The sequence below is a fragment of the Triticum urartu genome, chromosome 3 (genome assembly GCF_003073215.2).
Source record: "Triticum urartu cultivar G1812 chromosome 3, Tu2.1, whole genome shotgun sequence".
NCBI classification, from domain to species: Eukaryota; Viridiplantae; Streptophyta; class Magnoliopsida; order Poales; family Poaceae; genus Triticum; species Triticum urartu.
The window spans coordinates 404607422-404627388 of record NC_053024.1 but is presented as its reverse complement, the minus strand read 5'-3'; the positions used below and the strand labels follow the sequence as shown (position 1 = coordinate 404627388).

Sequence of the window (19967 nt, the reverse complement as noted above, 5' to 3'; positions counted from 1 at the left end):
AATCCATTGTATTCCACCAAGATAAGGGCTTGATTTCTAAATAGCCACAGTCCATTGAACATCGATGTGTTCCAGTCGCCAAGACACCCAAACTGCACCGTAAAAAGTTTTCTTTGATCAATCTCCGACGAACCTCCTTCGTCGGATTCCAAGTCCATCTCATATCCTCATATAGCTTCGACGGACTAGAGCCTTTCTCTGTATGGACCCTAGCTATTGCTAGCCACTTTGATTGAACATCCGACAGATCTGACTCCTCTTTCCATACAAAATCGGCCCCATCACCTTCATGGAGATCGAGGTAATTGAGTAGCGCCTCCACATCCTTACTATCCTTCCTCTTCCTCCTTGAATTGCTATCTTCTGTCGCCATCCTACCTTCTGCAGACTTGCGAACCCTAAAACTTTCGTGTAACCCCTAACGAACCAAAGTCGGGAAGAAACGATAGGTTGCCTTTGGATCAACACGAGTTGGCGTAGGGATTCCGGGGTGTGAGGGGTAGATTGGTTGGAAGGAAAGAAACTCTCAACCTTCATGTCGCTAGAGGGCTCCTAAACCCTAGCTCCTGGCTTAGGGGAAACCCTTTTTTGTATGGATCGTTTTTAGTTCTCTTGCCTAAAAACAAATAGTTTTATGCTATATACTCATTTGCGCCGCTACAAATTTGAAGTGCCCCAGCCGTGATTCACACTCGTTCCTACAGGATTCGGCAGTCACGAGTCGATCAGGCCTAAAAACTATGGATTTTGAACTAGCGAATGTGCCCTGGGAGGACATGTCAAACAAACATATTTTATGACATTTTGCGTTGTCATGAGGACGGCATTTTTTTAGGAAGCATGACAAATTCGTCTAGCTCAGTTTCTCTTAGAATTTACCATGCTTATACTAAATAAAATTGGCATCCTCACAACAACCTAAACAGCCATAAAACGTGTGTCTTGTCATGCCCTTCCAGAAAAACGTGAGCACGATAACATTTCCCAAAACATACAGGCACGCAGGCATTCCGTATGCAGGTGGTACAAAAGTCGTACGCAGCAAAAAACAGACACGAAGGAATTAGGAATAATGCCGCGATGGATACCGTTTGGGAAAACAAGGTGCACCTTTCTTGGTCTCTCGGCCGCGGCCCGCGACGGGACGGAGATTCCCATGCTCCATCGTCGACGGCCGCGATTTTTCCTCGGCCGCTTCTTGTGACTGACGGGGACTCTTCACTGCAGCCCGTTCCTGTGTTTACTCCTCTCTTGTTCTATTGTACCCCTATTTTCCGGAACTACCCTCTCGGCCGCGCACATGCTGCGCACGGTGTATCCGTGCATGCAATTTGCTCCCGCAACCGGACCACCTGTCGCCTCTTGATGGTGTCCCGCCCGCATTGATCACAGAATGACACGAGGGTAGGACGGTCATTTCACCTGCTCATATCAGTCTTCCCGCTGTCGTGGCGTCCAAAGAGGCTTGTTTTTCTCTCGGTTTCGCCCACCTCGCTCGCGTGGCCGACCTGTCTCTCTCTCTCTCTCCTTGTTCCTCTACCCGTCTCCGGTATTAAAGCCCCATCGCCGTTCGCCCAACTCCTCCGTGCTCCCCTCCCTTGGGCGCACGGATCGATCGCCGAGGCCGAATCAAATACACCGCCACCAAGAGGCCAGCCCAACCAACGCCAACCACCATCATCCCCGCCCCCGCCTGCGCGCTGGATCCCTTTGCCTAGCAGCGCGGCTCCGGGAGGACCGGTCCATTCCATCCAAGTGCGCATGGTGGCGAGCATTGCCGGGGCGGCGGCGGCGGCGTCGTCGTCCGCGCACGCGCCGGCCGGGCGGCGGGCCAAGAGGGAGCCGGTCCACATGCACGCCGGCATCCGGCGGTCGCGCTCCGAGCCGCACCTCCGCTGCTCCCGCCGCGGCGGGGCCGCGGGCGCGTCGCTCACCACCAGCCGCTCCATCGGCGTCTTCCCCTTCCAGTTCGGCGCCGCGCCGCTGCGCCCGCCGCCGCTCCCCGACGGCGGCGGCGGCGGGGACTACCGGCTCCTCACCGTGTGCGCCGGCGAGACCGACCCGGACCCGGACCCGGAAATGCCGCAGGTCAGGACGCCCGAGGACCACTGGCTGGACCGGCTCCTGGAGCTGCGCTCCCGCTTCCACGACCCCACCAAGCGCTTCTTCACCGACAACGACAACCTCTTCGAGGAGGAGGACGACGACGACTACCACGAGGACGGCGGCTGCGGCGTGAACTGCGATGAGGAGCACACCGCGCCGGAGGCCGATGACAAGTGGGACCGCGAGTCCTTCGTCAAGCTGCTGGCGCGGGCCCCTCTGGGCGATGCCCGGCTGTTCGCGCAGCTGGCCTTCCTCTGCAACATGGCCTACGTCATCCCGGAGATCAAGGTGAGCGCTACGGGAACGATAGAATCGTGGCCGCCCGCCTGGACTTGGACGGCCCGGATCCACCGATCTGGCCGCCGAGTTAGCTCAACTAATAAAAACGCTGGCTTTAATTGCTACGAGAGAGTCGCCGCGCGTACAGGCTGGGAGGTGCCCACTGGCCTGGAGTATTAATTTCTTATTAAGGGATTAATGTTTGCCAGATTTAGGTAGGAAAAGCAAGCGCAGGCAGCACCCGTGTCTTTAATTTCCATCGCCGATTATCTTGGTGGCCGATCTGTCCAGGCACGTAGTAGTAGTCACCAACTTGCGCTTCATCCTTTTTCATTGACAATTTCCTCGTCTAATTAGTGGCCTTTTTCGTTAACCCAAAATACAGAAATCTGTCGTAATCAACACGTAGGAGTAGTTTTCTGGAATCAAGGGTGGCATTTTCGAGGTGGTTGCCTGAAAAGTTTCGTGCCGGTAGCAATTTCTGGGTGTGACTTGTGTATACTGTCATAATCTTCCAGTTGCGGTCAACGATGAAACCATGCAACAATCTACACATTTTTTTTCGTCCTAATTTTGATTTTCGTTGTTGCTGGAATTACAGAGGGCTGAGCTGAGGAAACACTACGGACTCGAGCTGGTGACGTCGTCGGTACAGAAGAAGGCCGAGGCCAGCGCCGTGAGCGCTCAGGTGGACGGCGACTCCACCCGGCCGCCGGGCGACGCGCAGCAGTACGAAGTGGCTGCGGAGCCACAGCCGCGGCGGCCGGTCCGCCGCTCCAACCACCTGGCCTACGAGGTGGCCGCGTCGGCCGCGTCCTACGTCCAAGCGCGGGCCCGCGGCCTGCTCTCGCTCCGCGGGCATCAGCAGCCACCGGCCGGGGAAGAAGACCGGCTGTACAACTCCGGCATGGCGGCCTACGTTGCCGCTTCCACGGTGACGGCGGTGGTGGCCGCCGAGGACGAGGCGCGGCAAGAGGCCGCGCGTGACCTGCGGTCGCCGCTGTCCTCGCCGTGCCAGTGGTTCGTCTGCGACGAGGCCGACATGCGCACCCGCTGCTTCGTCATCCAGGGCTCCGACTCGGTCGCGTCCTGGCAAGCCAACCTCCTCTTCGAGCCCACCGCATTCGAGGACACCGGCGTTCTCGTGCACCGCGGCATCTATGAGGCGGCCAAGGGCATCTACGAGCAGCTCATGCCGGAGATCGTGGAGCACCTGAGGGCGCACAAGGATGGCGCTCGTCTGCGGTTCACGGGGCACTCGCTCGGCGGCAGTCTGGCGCTGCTTGTGAGTCTGATGCTGGTGGCGCGCGGGGTGGTCGGTCCGGAGTCGCTGCTCCCCGTGGTCACCTTCGGAGCGCCGTCGGTGTTCTGCGGCGGGCAGCGCGTGCTGGAGGCGCTCGGCGTCGGCGAGGACCATGTCCGCGCCGTGGCGATGCACCGGGACATCGTGCCTAGGGCATTCTCGTGCCGGTACCCCGGCCATGCCGTCGCCGTGCTCAAGCGGCTCAACGGCGCGCTGCGCACGCACCCCTGCCTCAACAGCCAGAAGGTGCTGTACACGCCGATGGGCACGACGTACATCCTGCAGCCGGACGGCAAGGCGTCGCCGCACCACCCGTTCCTGCCGGAGGGCGCGGCGCTGTTCCGGGTGGCCAACCCGGAGGAGCGCGCGGAGCCGTCGGGGTCGGGGAGGGCCGTGGTGGCCAGCGCCCTGCGCGCGTTCCTCAACTCGCCGCACCCGCTGGAGACGCTGAGCGACCTCTCGGCCTACGGGTCCGAGGGCGCCATCCTCCGAGACCACGAGTCCGGCAACTACTTCCGGGCGCTCTACGCCCTCACCAAGGTGGCGCCCCGCCGGCGGAAGCAGCCGGAGATCGTGTGGAGGCTTCCCGGCGTGGAGCGGCTGCAGCAGTACTGGTGGCCGGGGGTGGCGGGCACCGTGGTCCCGAGGCCGGTGACCGTCCGCAGCAAGGAGCTGGTATCCGAAGCCTGAATCACTGCAATTCAAGCAGGTTTACATTCTTTTCTTTGGGTTCTTTGATGTGTGGGGCGAATGCATCAATGGTACATACGAGAGTACAGAAATATCAGTCGACTTTCTTGGTGTAGGTTTAGTGTAGTAGAGTAAGTACTCTCTCCGCACCAAAATATAAGACGTTTTTGCAGTTCAAATTTGAACTGAACTGCAAAAACGTCTTATATTTTGGTATAGAGGTAGTACATTGCAAGCGTATGCGTATAGTAGGAGCATTGATGTGGTTTGTTGTCCTGGCTGGTGGCCTGCAAAGTTGTGCAGGCCGCTGAATAATGCAATGGTGATTTGTCAAGGGATCATGTGATTGTGATCCAGTGAACTCCACCTGTAAATTCGTTGTTATATAAAGGAAATGAAATGTTGTTATAAAGGAACAACCCAACGAAAATGACGTGTCTCTTGCTCTGCTACTCATTGCATCCAATGCACCTCTGTATTGTATAGGTCACTTCCCAATTCCTTCGCCATTTGGCTATACGCTCCAAATGGGTTCCTTATAACGGCTCGATATACTTCACTTATCTATGTCCAGTCAATAGTATTTTGGAGGATTAAAATCCTTGGGAATTCTTCCTATGTTAGCTGTTTCATTCAATGTGAATCCTATAAGAATTTTTCAAGGACTTTTTTGTACTATTTCCAGCAGGATTTCTAGCATCCTTTCAAATCTGTTCCAAAGAATCATTTGTTTTTCCTATGATGCGATCAAACAACCTAAAATCATGTAGGATTGAGATGAGTATGACATTCCAATCCTTTGTTTTTCATATTCTCGCATTTTTAGAATCCTACGAATCAAAGAGGCCCTAACATGTTTTGAGTATCTTAATATATATTAGATACAGATTAAAATGAGTGAACAAACACACTAAAACGTTTAGTGTATATGCATATCTGATTTAGAAAAAAGTATAACATCTTATATTTGTGAATGGAGGGAGTACTAGCTTAATGCACACGTGATGCCAAAGAACAACAAACTGGGGTATACTAGTAACATTGGAGAAAACAGAGTAAATAGCATAAAACTACTACTTTACGGGCTAGGGTTTTAAAAAACTACCAATTTTTAATTTTTCTCAGATAACTACCAAGTCAGGGGTCGGCTGTTTCAAAAGACACAAATCGCCGAGTGCTTATCAATTGATCATGATTATGACAGCTGGGGCCCGCACGTAAGATAACCGTTTGTTTGACTGTTTAGTTTGACCGTTAACTTACATGTGGGGCCCATATTCTGTAAAAAATGGAAAAGCAATAAGGTCCCTAAGTTTTCTTAAAAAAAGCAATCGGGTCCTTGATTTTTTTCACAAAAAGCAATCGGGTCCCGGTAAGGAGAAGACGCGCCCGAGGGCGCTGGCAGCTCGCCGGCGGCCAGGTCACGGGCCAGGTGGAAGGAGGCGCCACCGCTTTGCTCGGCGCGAAGGAGGTGCTTCTCCGGCGGGCGACGGGCTGAGTCCACTCCTTGCCGGCCGCTGCTCTTGGCCATGGCGCTCTACCTTGCCCCTTCCGTCGTTTATGTGTCCGCCGCCACGCACAAGAAGAATCCAGCGGCCGTCTTCGCCGAGATGGCCAAGAACCACACCTGCGGCCGCCGTTGACGCCTTTGCCGGCCTCCTCGAGCTCGCCGTTGACGACGATGCGGATGTCATGCGCTGCTGCTGGAGCGCGCGCCTCCCACTGCCGCGGACGAGGCCGGACTCTGGCACGGCCGCCGGAAGGCCCTCGAGCTTCGCACGGCCTCTGTCATGCCTCCTCGTCGCCACCTCCAACACCTGGAGCTTCGGCGAGCTTGTACCACGGCCATGGGGAGGTTGGGGAAGGGAAGGGAGGGGAGGGTCTTCGCCGGCTACGGAAGGGATGGGAGGTCGCCTGCTAGGGAGGAGAGAGGGTCGCCGGCTCGGGAGAGATATCACCGGAGGAGAGGAGAGGAGAGAAGAGCTAGAGGGCTCAGGAAGAGAGGAAGAAGAAAGGGAAGAGGAAGAGGAAGCTTACATGTGAGCCCTACATGTTAGTTAACGGTCAAACACACGGTCAAACAGACAGATTGTTTAGGTACGGGCCCGACCTGTCATAAACAGGTTTAATTTTTAAACAACGGTCATTTGGGTTTTTTTGAAACAGCCGACCCTTGACTTGGTAGTTATCTGAGAAAAATTAAAAAACTGGTAGTTTTTTGGAACCCTATCCCCTAAAGTAGTAGTTTTATGCTATTTACTCGAGAAAACAAGAGTGCAACTTGCGCGAGATGATCGGTTCAGTGCAAAAAATTGTGGAATACACGTGTTCGATGCTAAAACCTGCCTGAACCTACCAATACAGTATTATTTCGCGTCTAACACCGTATAGGGTGCTCACGTAGTCATGCCAACGTAGTTATAACCCACTATCAATGCCCCCCCCCCCCCCCCCCCAGACACACACCACCACCACCATTGCGCTAAATACTTGTAAAAGGCTTCACATTTGCATGTATGTCCCACAATTGCGATGTGTATTCACTCGCAGTGCCTATTGCTTCGTCTTTGTTTCTTCTCTCTCCGGTGACCGGCATCGGAGGTGATGATGGACGACCCTCATCATTGCCTGCTAGGCGAATCAGCACTGTTGTACGGTGAGTCATCCCCCCCCCCACCCCCCCTTCTGATTATGTCGCCCCTCTCCCACCCATGTTTTGGTTAGGGTTAATCGAAGACATGGTCGTGCATTCAAGTCTTTGTTTTGCATCTCTAATCCACGTAATGACAAAGATATTTGTATGGCTTGACAACATTTACCCCCTGCACTATGAATTGCGTTAGGGTTATTTAGGGGTTTTGTAGGAGGCAACTTTGCCGAGAAATATCGTTGATCAATGACACGAGGCAGCTAATTTAGCAACATTAGTGCTCAAATTTGTTCAGTAATCCTTTGGGACACGTTTTTTTTAGAATTGTAATGTGTTGCAACTGAAAATTTTGTAATGTTGGTTGGCTGAATTTCAGTACAATAGTGCAATTTGTTTACTGAATTTTTTGTGACACATGTAGTACTGCAGTTAACTGAAAATTGTGTGCACTGAATTTTATGCAGTTAGTTAACTGCATTTTTGTGACACTGTGAGTAATGCACTTAAGTGAATTGTTGAATTTGTTGAACTGTCGTATAGTGTGCTGGTTAACTGAACTTCTGAAATACTATGCCATTTACACTTGTACAATTATCTGAATTATTATGACAGTGCATTTCTGAGTTATCTAAATTTATGAACTGAAGTTGTGCTATGTTTTCAATGCAGGATCATTTGATGGTTTGTTTACTGTTTAGATTTATCATAAGTGTTCCTATTGTGAAAGTGGCAGCAACATGACATATATGGATTATGAAGTACTACTTGAGCGCGGGTTTAAAGGTCCGTTGGACACCGCCCGCGCGTACCACGTTTACAAGGAAGCTGCCTCGGTCGCCCCCCCCCCTCCCTCACACGCGAAACCGCCCCATGCATGCACTACCTATGTTGTTTATACAGGACATCTGCGCGAAGCTCGTTCGTCGTTGCTCTGCTAGAAAATCTCATGTTGTTAGAGAAGATTCTGCCTTGGTACCGGTGTTACCCGAAATGAGACAGTAGACTGGTTTGATAATTTTTAGAGAGACACTTGGTGAATCCTACGGATCAATGATTTTCTCAACAAATTGGAATATGACAGAGCAGTGTCCAACCATGATGTGTATTTGTGCCAGCCTGGCAAGTCTGCTGATGGCCTGAAATTACTGACATGTGATGCATATTGTTGCAACAATAGACCACAAGAACATGCTACTCCTTGTATACCGTGGTGATACCCTGCAAACATTAACCAAAGACGATGCCCTGTTGGATGGCGTGTATGATTTGCCTAAGGTAATTACAGGAAGGGAAAAGAAAACGTGTGTGCTGATTATAAATACCTCAAAGTCCATTAGGGATGAGATCAAGGACAACAAGGAGGTTTGTGTCATTTAGTGAAGGATTTGATACTGATGTTGCCACTGAAAAAACAGAGGAACAAGTGGATGACAATAGTGAGGAAGAGGCAAAGGGTGAAATTGTAAAAGTTGAAACATATGAGTATTTTAATGAAAGGGGCTTTGAAGTGTCAGATGATGGTGATTTGGTTTAGGCCAATGTAGACTGACATGTTGATGATCATAAGATAAGGAGATCTTACATAACTTTGAAGAACTTGAATAACATGTTGATTGTCACTTGCACATTGATACGTCAATTTTGCATCACTATTTCTTACTATAAATTGATCATCATTATTATTTTGCATGTTATGACACCATTCTTATGCTTATTCCTCTTACTTTGCATGTTGCAAACTTGCAATGGAGGTGGGGGGATTGTCGAAAAACTACAAAAGATTGCCAAAAAGAAAAGCAACAAAGAAAATAATTTAATGAACTATATCATGCACAAAGCCATTCTCAGTCAATCCACTTCACATATCTACAAGCCCTGACATCTTTTGTACATTTAATCATGACATTACTCGATTATGAAGTACATGTGCTCAATGACAAAGCAAGCATGGTCAATGACAATGCTAATATACCTCATTTGGCAGCCCAAAAACCTTCTGCCTTTGTTACTCCCGTCTTTGGCCACATTGCGATCAGGGCCAAGGAGGTGTATGCACTTCGCTGTCTTGCGCTCCACTCCATTGAACTGGGCATCGAACTTGTACTGCAGTAGCCCAAACTCGAATTCCGGCAGCTCCTCTCAAAAATCAAATATTTCCTCTTGAGTTCTAAGTAGCCATGCATATATGAGCGAGAGAGGTAGAGGATTAAGCATATTATTCTTCGATCCCTAGTAGTAGACGGTTGTTGTCTTCCATTCCTTTTCGCCGTCCTTCTAGCCGCCGATGTCGCCCCTCTCACCATAGAGCAATCAGACGTCAAGCAGAGAGATGCCACCCCTGTCGGTCACAGGCCGACGTGATCCACTCGTCCAGGCTCCCTTCCATCACCGATGTCGCCTGCTTAAGGTTAGGGATTTAGGAAGTGGGCTGGGAAATCGAGGGTATTTAGGAATCAAGGTTATAACAATTGCAGTCTTTTTAGCAGTGACATCCCTTTGCCACCCATTGACAGTGGGCCACGGTCACGCCGGCGCAACACACAAACACCCTACATAACGGCGGACGCGAAAGAGCAATGCTACACGTCCGACATTTTTCATCTGTGCTTAGCAATGCTCAACTACCCTTGGATCAAACCCCTACATGAACAACAAACATAGGATGAGGAGAAATGCTCAACTACTCTTGGATCAAACTCCTACATGAACAACAAACATAGGATAAGGGTGTCGTAGATTTGCTGACCCTAAAAAGTCGTCCGCAAATCAATTCCAAAGATAGCACCGTATTTGCCCTTCCACACAAGTTCAAGCACTCAAAACATGTATTTTGCAACTTTTAGCACTAAACTGATCATCCAACACAAGTTGTACCACCGTCAGGTATTTACCTCTAAATTAAACTAGGACATTAATGCAGAGTTGAAATATGCACTTCTCACTTTATAAACATCCTTCTGTTTTGTAACATGGCCATATGTATCCTCTGGATTTTTTGGAGAAAACTTCACTACAATCTTTTCGCCACTCTTCAATGCTTCCTGGCTGAATATAAACGACTAGTCGACTCACAGCAGACAGGGTAGAAACCGTTTCCATAGGCACTCAGCCTCACGTTACTGAAGCCTGCACCCCCTTTTCTATTGCCGAATCACAGAGCTTTTTTGCTTACATCCTTTTACAACATCAATACATATGAAACCGCCTTGGGGTAAAAACTAAAAAGACAGTACTTGCAGTTTTGAACAGCAAGTTTCTGAAAAGAAAACCAAAACGGAACATGCCAGACATAATAATTGACCACATCCGTGTAACATGTTACGACGCAATAGAGTGAGACAGTTGTATGTGCGATTTCCTTTAAACAATGGCGAGGCATAGAATTGAAAAGAAGAAATAATCTAGAATCCAAAATATGCAATGTCACATCTGTATCGCTTCCCTATCTAAACCAAGTATGATGCACTTCTCAGCTCAGGGGCTCCATGTTGGGTAAAAGGCAGGCTCTGGTGAGTCTCGCCACGTTACAGATATGGCAATAGCTCACAATCATGCAACACCCTCCGATAATCTCATCTTTCAATTTCCTGCATGCCAGCCTAATGGTGCTGAGAAGGAAATGCACCCAAGTTTACCCCCCTTCGCAAAATGGTGAGTAATGACTTTCCAATTACTGTACACGGATTTACAGTGGAAACTACCACCTTGATGCAACAAAAGGTAATATGCCTAAGTTAGCGCAAAGGCTTCTTCTTGGAAGGGAAGCTGTGGTTCTTCTTGGTAGGGATGAACTACTTTGTTGATCTCATCTGCCGTCAGAGTTTCACGCTCCAGCAGAGCATTCGCTAAAGCATGTAATTGCTTCTCATGCTGAAAATAAACTTGGATCAGTCAACACTGAGTTAACCAAAAAAATAAATATGTTGGCAAAAGGCGTCATGGTTGAGAAGCAAACCTTCTTCAGTAAATGTGTCACCCGTTCATAAGCTTCTCTTAGGAGTCTGCCCACCTGCAAGGCCATATGATGATGAGACAAATGCGAGAGAAACAGTAACTACCCTCTGGTAAGTGGAGTTTAAGAGAGGTTCCTGATGCGGCCAATAGCTCGGTATACCGATAGATTATGCAAAAGCACATCATACAGGTCGCTAGCTTATACTGGTCAGTGGTCATATGCTAGAAAAAATGAATTTGTAATCATAAGACCAGTGGAAATGTACCTCTGCATCTATTCTTGATTGCATGTCAACACTTGGTCGTTCTTTTACATGCACAGGACCAATAGCATTACTCATCCCACAGTTTGATACCTACACAGCCAGTCAAGTGACATTAGATACATCTAACAAGAAAATAAACAATCTAAGTGGATGAAATAATCACCATATACTGAGCGAGCTCTGTTGCAGTATGAAGATCATTTCTGGCACCAGTAGTAACATTTTCTTCCCCAAATATAAGCTCTTCAGCAACCCTTCCGCCCATGCAAACATCAAGACGTGCCAGGAGTTGTTTCTTGCTGATAGAAGTCTCATCCTGTGAGGGAAGTTGTGTAACCATTCCAAGGGCAGATCCACGAGGCAGGATAGTTGCCTTGTGAATGGGATGAGCACCCTTGGTATTGAGTGCAACAATAGCATGCCCACTTTCATGGTAGGCAGTAAGCTAAAGAACCAAAAAATAACAAAACTAGTTAGTGCAGAAATTCACATCTTCTTCAGTTTAAAATTTTCAAAGACATGGATGCTACAATTACTAGTTCAAGCGTGCTTAAGAAAAAGGAAAAACAACTTGAACAAGCATGCCTTTCTTGATTCATCAGAGATGAACATTGATTTCCTCTCAGTTCCCATGATGATACGATCTTTGGCAAACTCCAATTGTGAAGCAGTCAACTTGTCAGCACCTTCAACGGCAGCCTTAATTGCTGCAATGTTTACCAGGTTCGCAAGGTCTAACATTAAAAGGAAAAAAGATGAGTCGGTATGAGTCTCACCACCACAGCACAAATATTGCTGCCAAATTTTATAGCACCTTAGGTAAGACATTTATTATTTTATTCTAATGGAAAATACGTGGAATGCCATGGATTTATAAGTGTTACAAGTTAGGACTTAATAAAATGGTGACGCAGCAAAAAGAATAGGAATCCAGCTGCTGATGAAAAAACACTATCCTATCGCTAGAAACACCCCATAGTCCACACGCTTAGATGATGTAATGCTACAATTATCATTTCGCTGAGATAGTACAAAGGAAAGTTGTACGCACCAGCCCCATTAAAGCCAGGGGTACTGCGGGCGATTGCATTGACATTCACATCACTGCCCACAGGCTTGTCTTGCAAATAGAGCTCCAGAATATCTTGGCGTCCTCGCACATCAGGACTAGGGACAACAATCTAGTAACCAATACCAGCAGAACTAAATGAAATTACATATTTATACAAAAATAATTACAATAAATCAATATGTAATTGCTGTTCTATATAAAAAAAGAATTGATGATAATGGTTGTGAAGATAAAAAAAACTACTCAAGAAAACTTACATGTCTATCAAATCTACCAGGTCTCGTAAGTGCTGGATCAAGAATGTCTGGTAAATTTGTCGCAGCCATTACTATTATTCCCTGTACATATCGATTGTAAACTAGGGTTAGACAAAGTTCTACAGCACTTTGTTCACTTATGTGATAATGTTACCTCATTTTGTTCAAAACCATCCATCTCAACAAGAAGTTGATGCAATGTTTTCTTTGTGTGGCCTTCCCACTGTTTTCTAGTTGATCCCACTGCATCTATTTCATCAATGAAAACAATACATGGTGCCTGTAAAAAGGAACAATAAAAAGTTACTCACACAAAAGATATTATCATTACGAAGGTACATCATTTTTCACTGATAAAACAAATTAAGCTTCACCAATTTGTCTGTTGAGGAGGAGATGAAAAGGGAATCACAATTGAGCATTTCCCGTAAGCTAAAACAGCACAGAGAGCGCTCAATTTATAGAAGGAAATGCTGGAGCTAAGCTCAGGCAACGGAAGAGAAGGGTAAAGCACCTTTTTCTTTGCAGCTTGAAACAAGGATCTCACCCTACGAGCACCAACACCAACAAACCTGACAAGATACAATGTCAGTAAATTCTGATTAAACAAGAAGACATGAAAGTGGGATAGGGATACAACTTAAGGTAGTTCCATTAGTAAATTACAAATGCTTCACTAGCTTGACTCATCCATGCCTAATAAATATCATCTCAGTAGTGCTTCGACATAAATCCAGAATGATCTCAAATTGCAGCACATGCAATGGTACAATGCCAGAAAGTCAAATTCTGAGGTCATGCAACGAATTGCGGCACATAGGCAAATTTTGAAATTCACAGTTAGCACTCTAAGGCCACCAAATATACAAGGAAAATATAAGTCCAATATCATAATAGAAGAGATCTTACATTTCCTCAAATTCAGAACCTGCTCGGTAAAAGAACGGCACACCAGCTTCCCCAGCAATGGCCTAAATCACAAAGGTAGCTCTAGTAAGGTATGCATTTACCAAGGAACTGACTAGCAAATAGCTAGAAACGCCTGATAATAGAAGACTTGGTTTTGAAAGCTAAGCAGAGAAACATATTTTTTTAATGTAGAAACACAAGTACAAAGCACAGCAAGGGCTGGGCTGATGAGTTTCTTTACTCAGTTCAAAATACATGAAGCAACAAATTATTCTTCCAGGAAAATTGTACCTTAGCAAGCAGCGTTTTCCCAGTTCCTGGAGCTCCAGTTAAAAGTATTCCCTACAAAACACATTTTTAATCATATAAAGGTTCTATTGAACCAGTATTCCATAAAATATATATTGCCCTACAAAGATGTATATCTGGTATATCCCATACAGCAAAGTACATAGCAGATTGAAAATGTATCTTGCAGATTGATATAGAACAAATTACCTTTGGTAACTTTCCACCGAGGCGAGTAAACTTCATAGGATTCCTTAGATACTCAACAACCTCCTCAAGTTCTTTCTTTGCATCATCACAGCCTTTGACATCTTTAAATGTCTTCACATTCTGCATATAAAACAGTATAAAGGGATCATGCGGAATATACATATGTTTACTCTCATTTTCGCACTGAGCAATTGTACCCAGCCAATGAGGCATATATACAATAAAAGGAAACATGAAATGCACCCAGTAATTGTATTTTTGCACAACTGACAGTGGAACAAGACATCATCATATCACACCTTCTCAGGCGTTATATCCTTATTCAACTCTTTTGCAGAATATGATGAACTGGAACCGACACCAGATGCGCCTATTCCACCTAGGCTACCAATATACTTTTGAAGCGCAGCAGCACCCATTACCCTGAAACAAAATGTTTGATTACTACAAGAAACTGACATAAAAAAGATGCTCAAGATTAAACAGAGTTTATCTCTGTCAAGTAAACCAAAAACTAATCCAAACAGTTGTCCATCGAATAAGGACTGGAAATGAGTTTGTCCAACAGAAAATATAACAGGACTTCAACAAGCTGTCTATAGACATATCATCACAGGAAGCAACTATTGGCATAACAACTCCGGCTATGGCACAAACAATGCATGACTTGAAACACCAGGAACAGAGGTATCAGAATTCCTGTTTGAAACCTTAAATCATGAAACTTAAATCTCAGCTGCACTATGCAAGGAACTTCAAGGCAAATACAGCCTAGTTAACCTTAAAGAGTCATTAAGACAAGCAAGAAAACAAAATATAGAAGCTTGACATAAACATGAACCAATAGATGACATATTTAAAAGCTCCAGAGATTAGAGTCATGACTTATGGAAGGTTGAGCATACCACATAAATCCAACAGCAACTGTGAACAAGATAGTCGAGAAAATCTCTTGAGCAAACCGAGTTGATCTACCAGTAGCTTTAGGATCAACCTAATGATGGCACAGATAGGCAAACATTATTGGGATCATATGGTGAAAGCAATAACTGCCCCATATTGGCATACTCTGAAGGTTGAGCGAACTTACCATTACTACATGTAATGGTTGCTTGTCAGATATCCCGGGATTCGAGAAAGGCTTGTCCTCCCCAGATACACGTTGCTTCAATTCTTGCAACTACTGACGTAAATGTATATAAGCCAAAGAGTGGGTTACAACATGGTGACTAATATTTCAAAATATGACAATATACAAATAAACGAGATAGGAGGAAAATTTATGCAAAAATCAGCGATAATAAATATGGATCGGAGGGAGTACATTAAAAATAGAGGCTTTAAGCTTTTGTTGTTCAAGATGATAGAAATATACTGAAGAACTGAAACAGCGTTGATTGAACCGAGTATCTCAATTTATGCATTGTTTTCTTGAATAACCAGAAGAAGAGTAAGAAAAATGAAGTATTTCAGCACCAGGACATAATGGAATTTCATCAAGTGCCATATTGTCGGCAATCTCACCAAGTTCATAAGCAGGATAGTTTTCAAGCTGCATCGACTGAGTAGGAAAATGTGAAATCTTGACTGACATACACGATAGGCTTGCAAAGGAAACTTACCAGAGCTGGTAGCGTTGCTGAACGCCCAGACCGCTCATCTGGTAGGTAATCAGCTATAGCGTTGGTGAGAATAAGAGCTCGAAGGTACTCTGCAACCCCCTTGCTATCTACCGCATGACTTCTTTGCTCGATTCTTTTGATGACATCTTCTGGGCTGCCAAGATGGAATTTAAGAACCACATCATTCTTTAAAATCTATATAAATAGGACACTGGACCACAATGCAATGTGCAAAGAAAAACAAAAGGAACAAGTAACCTGTTTCTACCATTCCAATTAATTATTTCAGTAGCATCAAAAGATAGCAGGAAAAGTACATTGTTCCACATCACGTATCAATCACAGCATTATTTAGGTGCCATGAAACCAAATGCCACTGAATTTGGCTATTTAGCTACAAATTTCACGGTTTCCTAGATTTAAGATTGTGCAAAGTAATGGTCGCAAACTTGAACTAATGAATGACTAATGAACTCGATTGCGTAATGCTAAATTGGTAAAAAAAACATATTTATCATGGATCCAGAATCCATTCAACATCAGAAAAGCTAGAATTGATATCTTCTTAAAACTTGGTTGCGACCGTGTTATTAGGTAAGTCAATAGTCCAGCCCTATGGATTAGCAAGTAATCCCCTGATACTCAGCCACCAAGAAACACATTTTCCAAATGTCTCCAAAGCAGCACCCATTTGAGTTGACTCGTCAGAAAACATCAAAGAATCGTTGTCGTGGAGCGCACCTAAACTTGTTGAGTTCGTGGAGCAGCGCGCTCTGCTTGGCAGGGTCCTTGGGGTGAGCGTCGGCGTCATCGATCAAGCGCTGCAGGCGTCGGTCGGGGCGCCAGAACGGCCACCAGCTCATCCAATCGCCAGACACCACCCAGTCGAAAAACCTCTTGGCCGCCTCGACCACCGCGGCCGCGAAAGCCACGGCCCAAACCCTAGCCTTATCCACCAGGTCCTCGAGCTCCTCCTTCCCGTCCTGGGCAGCGGGGCCCGTGTCGACCTCCGCCTCCGGAGCGGCCGCCGCCGCAGCCGCCGCGGGAGGCTCGGGGGACGGAGAGGGGGGAGGCTGGGGTCCGTCGGCGGCCAATGCGCGGAGGGGGAGCGGGGGGCGGCGGTGGTAGCAGGAGCGAGGGAAGGAGACGGACGCGGGGGCTGGTGGCGGCCGGCGGCGAGGGGGCAGGGGCGAGGGGAGAGGGCGGAGGAGGAGGGAGGCCTGGAGGGCGCTCATGGCGGCGGCGCCGAAGGCGGAGTGAGGCGGCCGGCGCCGGCGAGGTGGGAGACGCGTGAGTCGTGACTTGCAGGAGAGGGGAGGAGGGGGAGGGAGGGAGGGGGTTTCCCTGGGAGCGTTTTCTGTTTGTGTTTTTTCCCTTTTCACTTCTCGGTGGGCTCCGTTTCGATTCTAGTGGACACGAGTAGCCTTATCGCCAGCGAGCACACAGAGGCGGTTCGGTCGTTGGCAGCATTCACGCCAACCGTTGGTTCGGAGACGAGCGACGTGGACGGACGGCTCAGCTTAAAGGACGATGTCGTCGATGGGACTCTGCTCCATGGCCTCGTGGGCTCGGGGTCGGTGCTGGATTTGAGCTCGCCTTGGCACTCACGTTCAAGCAAGGGACCGGATTCTCTATCTCATGCACGCATACAGAAAGCACACATGCAATGCAATAGTAAAAAAGACACATAAGATCATCTTCGGCCGGACTCCGTCAATCCGATCTCTCAAACGCCCGCATACGCGACCGAATGAGTCCGCGGACAGTAACCGGTAACGCCTCAAATTTGCTACTTTGCATCTGAGCTCCATCGTCGTCATATCAAGGCAAGGGTGTTCTGTGCAGCATATGGAAGAGAAGAGACACTTCTTCACAGATTTTAGACATGCCCACACTTAGCCTTGTTTTGGAAGCTCTTGCGCTCGAAGAAAGGAGTTGCGGTGGCGGCCCCACTGTGTCATATCGACTCCTTGAGTGCACTGTCCTCATGGATGTTAGGATGGTTCGCGGAAGCAAGGGATGATGAGAGGGCAACGATGATTCAAGCTTGCTACGGATTGTGGTTGGCAAGGAACGAGGCGAAAGATGGTAAGAAAATAGCATCGTCACATGAAATAATGACATCTGTGTGTGCGTACATGGCGGAGTGGCTCGTTGTTCACAAGAAGGAGGCTTCGGTCGTCAAGACGAAAGAAACATTCAAGTGGACACCACCGGAGGAAGGATGGATCAAAGGTAATGCGGATGGGGCGGTGTCCAAGCCTGGCGACAAAGGTGGTGCACGAGTTATTCTGCGAGGCCACTCCGGTGATTTTTGAGCGGCGGCTTGCCATGTCTACCGCCATGAAACAGAGCTGGGGAGAGTGGAGATCCTCGCATGCAAAAGAGCTTGGAGCTGGCCGCTGAGATCAACGTGAGAAAACTGCATCTAGAGAAGGACAACAAATCGGTGGCGGTGATGCTACAGGAAAGAGAGAAGAACTTGGCTCCCGTGGGGCCAAGAGTGGAGGAGATCAAAGAGATGTTTCGCTTCTCTGATGAGGGGAAAGTATCTTGGGTTGGTCGTTCTGTGAATTCTACCGCTCACAAGTTAGCGAAAGTAGGAGTAGAAGATGAACTGTGTAACGTTTGGCTTATGGTGCTTCCAAATTTCATTCTTTCGGTGGTCTCTGAGGAGATCTTAGGCATGTTTTAATTAAATAAAGCAGCAGTTACCCTAAAAAACTTAGATCCATACAAAGCATGCAAAAGAAATCCTATGTACTATATACTACGTGCTACCCTAGCTATCTTCGTCGTCGGAGATGTCCATGACGTCGGCGACGGGCGTCGGGTGGACGGGCGCATAGAAGGGCTCCAACTCTTCCTCCCCCTCCTTACTTGTTGCTTTGCCTGCATATCTGCGTCTCTAGCGTTCCCCACATCCTCCTCCTCCTCCTCCTCCAACTCCTCCTCCGGGTCCACTACATCCAGAGGTAGCCCCGCGGCGATCCGGGCTTCGCGCCTTGCCCGGATCTGCTCAAGGAGCTGCAGCCGGTGCTCCGGCGTTAGAAATGGGTAGCTCCTCATCCGGTGGCGTGGGGGCATGGTTGCTAGTGGTAGCGAACGGGGAGTGGAAAACGGCGGCGACGACGGAGGGAGGAGGAAAATGTGGAGGGGTGGGTTTTTGGTGTCGGCGGTCGGCTTAAACAGATGGTCTAGGCACTACACAGCATGCCGGAGCGGTGCCACGCGGTGACATGGGTCGGACGGAGGAGACGAGTTTCAGACCATCGGGTTTTAGACTATTTTCACGTGGGATCCCAGCGTCAATCTGATGTGGCGGACGCATCCGAGCGCCCCCATATCCATCTCATATTTGGTCTTGATATGAGGGGTGTTGGTCAGCCCAGGCGTTTGAGGCGCCTGTCTGGGTCGACTTTTTGCGACTGCTCAGTGACCGAGCCATCCGCCCGAGTGTTTCAGGCGAGTTTGAGGTGTCCGACTGTAGATGCTTTAAAGAAATGAATGAATGAGATCCACACCCTAAGAGCATCTAGAGCCGGACAAAGCAAATCCGGCGCCCTAAAAGTGTGTGGACCCAGTGACCGATCACCCTCAAAAAATGTCCGCGTCCACCACTGTGTACCTTATATCCGGACCCCAAATCCATGCTAAACATGCGACATGGGAGAAACTACGTTGATCATTGATGACCCACAAGTATAGAGGATCGCGACAGAATCGAGGTAGTATTTCACCCAAATTTATTGATTTGATACAAGGGTAGCCAAAGAATATTTATGAGTCATAGCAGTTGAGTTGTCAATTCAACCATTCCTGGAAAGTTAATTCTCAGCATCAAAGTGTTTAGTAGCATAGTAGTATGATAGTTTGATAAGTAGCAGTAACAATAGCAATAGTAACGATAACAGTGACAGTAACAGTGGCAGTTTTGTAGTGATTGTAACAACAGCAACAACAGTGATAACTTAGCAAAGACAATATGAGCAAAGCGTAGGCATTGGATCAGTGATTGGATATTTGTATGGATGGCATTCATCATGTAACAGTCACAACCTAAAGCGATACACAATAGCTCCAAGTTCATCAATTCAATATAGGCATGTATTTTGTATACAAGTCATACGTGTTTATAATAAGAACTTGCATGCAACTTTTGTGCTACCCTCCCGTGGCAGCGGGGTCGATAAGGAAATTTAAGGGATATTAAGGCCTCCTTTTAATAGAGAACCAGATCAAAGCATTAACACACGTGAATACATGAACTACTCGAATTATAGTCATCCCCGGAGTATCCCAATTATTGTCACTTTGGGGTCTACAGTTCCGAACAATAACAAGTGCATACAACTAGCAAA

The 19967-nt window shown here is 47.5% G+C and overlaps 2 protein-coding genes across 3 annotated transcripts; one reads left to right on the top strand and one right to left on the bottom strand.

The window, feature by feature from the left end:
• Positions 1-1481: 1481 nt before the first annotated feature.
• LOC125544124 (phospholipase A1 PLIP1, chloroplastic-like) lies at positions 1482-8592 on the top strand. Of its 2 annotated transcripts, XM_048707703.1 has the most exons (3): positions 1482-2394; positions 2987-4397; positions 7698-8592. In XM_048707703.1, exons 1-2 carry the CDS (start codon positions 1762-1764, stop codon positions 4376-4378), a joined length of 2025 nt encoding a protein of 674 aa, XP_048563660.1. In that variant the 5' UTR covers positions 1482-1761; the 3' UTR covers positions 4379-4397; positions 7698-8592. The 2 variants fall into 2 exon arrangements, with proteins under 2 accessions (XP_048563660.1, XP_048563659.1); XM_048707702.1 differs by lacking the exon at positions 7698-8592 and having other exon boundaries at positions 1483-2394; positions 2987-4808.
• A 1819-nt stretch (positions 8593-10411) lies between these two features.
• On the bottom strand, positions 10412-16953 carry LOC125544123 (ATP-dependent zinc metalloprotease FTSH 9, chloroplastic/mitochondrial). The gene is made up of 17 exons (XM_048707701.1): positions 16348-16953; positions 15607-15760; positions 15075-15164; positions 14890-14978; positions 14284-14407; positions 13985-14104; positions 13778-13828; positions 13487-13548; positions 13092-13149; positions 12732-12857; positions 12578-12658; positions 12300-12429; positions 11834-11982; positions 11412-11693; positions 11249-11338; positions 10984-11037; positions 10412-10898 (listed from the first exon to the last, which is right to left on the bottom strand). The coding sequence occupies exons 1-17, from the start codon at positions 16839-16841 to the stop codon at positions 10758-10760; spliced, it is 2295 nt and encodes a 764-aa protein (XP_048563658.1). The 5' UTR covers positions 16842-16953; the 3' UTR covers positions 10412-10757.
• Between the last annotated feature and the right edge of the window lie 3014 nt (positions 16954-19967).

What these genes read in the sequence shown, in the direction of transcription:
- LOC125544124 (XM_048707703.1), top strand. Translation starts at nt 1,762, where the DNA reads ATGGTGGCGAGCATTGCCGGGGCGGCGGCGGCGGCGTCGTCGTCCGCG. An exon ending in ACGTCATCCCGGAGATCAAG is followed by an intron (nt 2,395 to 2,986) that starts GTGAGCGCTACG and finishes CTGGAATTACAG; the next exon opens with AGGGCTGAGCTGAGGAAACA.
- LOC125544123 (XM_048707701.1), bottom strand. Translation starts at nt 16,841, where the DNA reads ATGAGCGCCCTCCAGGCCTCCCTCCTCCTCCGCCCTCTCCCCTCGCCC. An exon ending in GGAAAACGCTGCTTGCTAAG is followed by an intron (nt 13,549 to 13,777) that starts GTACAATTTTCC and finishes TTTGTGATTTAG; the next exon opens with GCCATTGCTGGGGAAGCTGG. An exon ending in TCTCTGATGAATCAAGAAAG is followed by an intron (nt 11,694 to 11,833) that starts GCATGCTTGTTC and finishes TTGGTTCTTTAG; the next exon opens with CTTACTGCCTACCATGAAAG.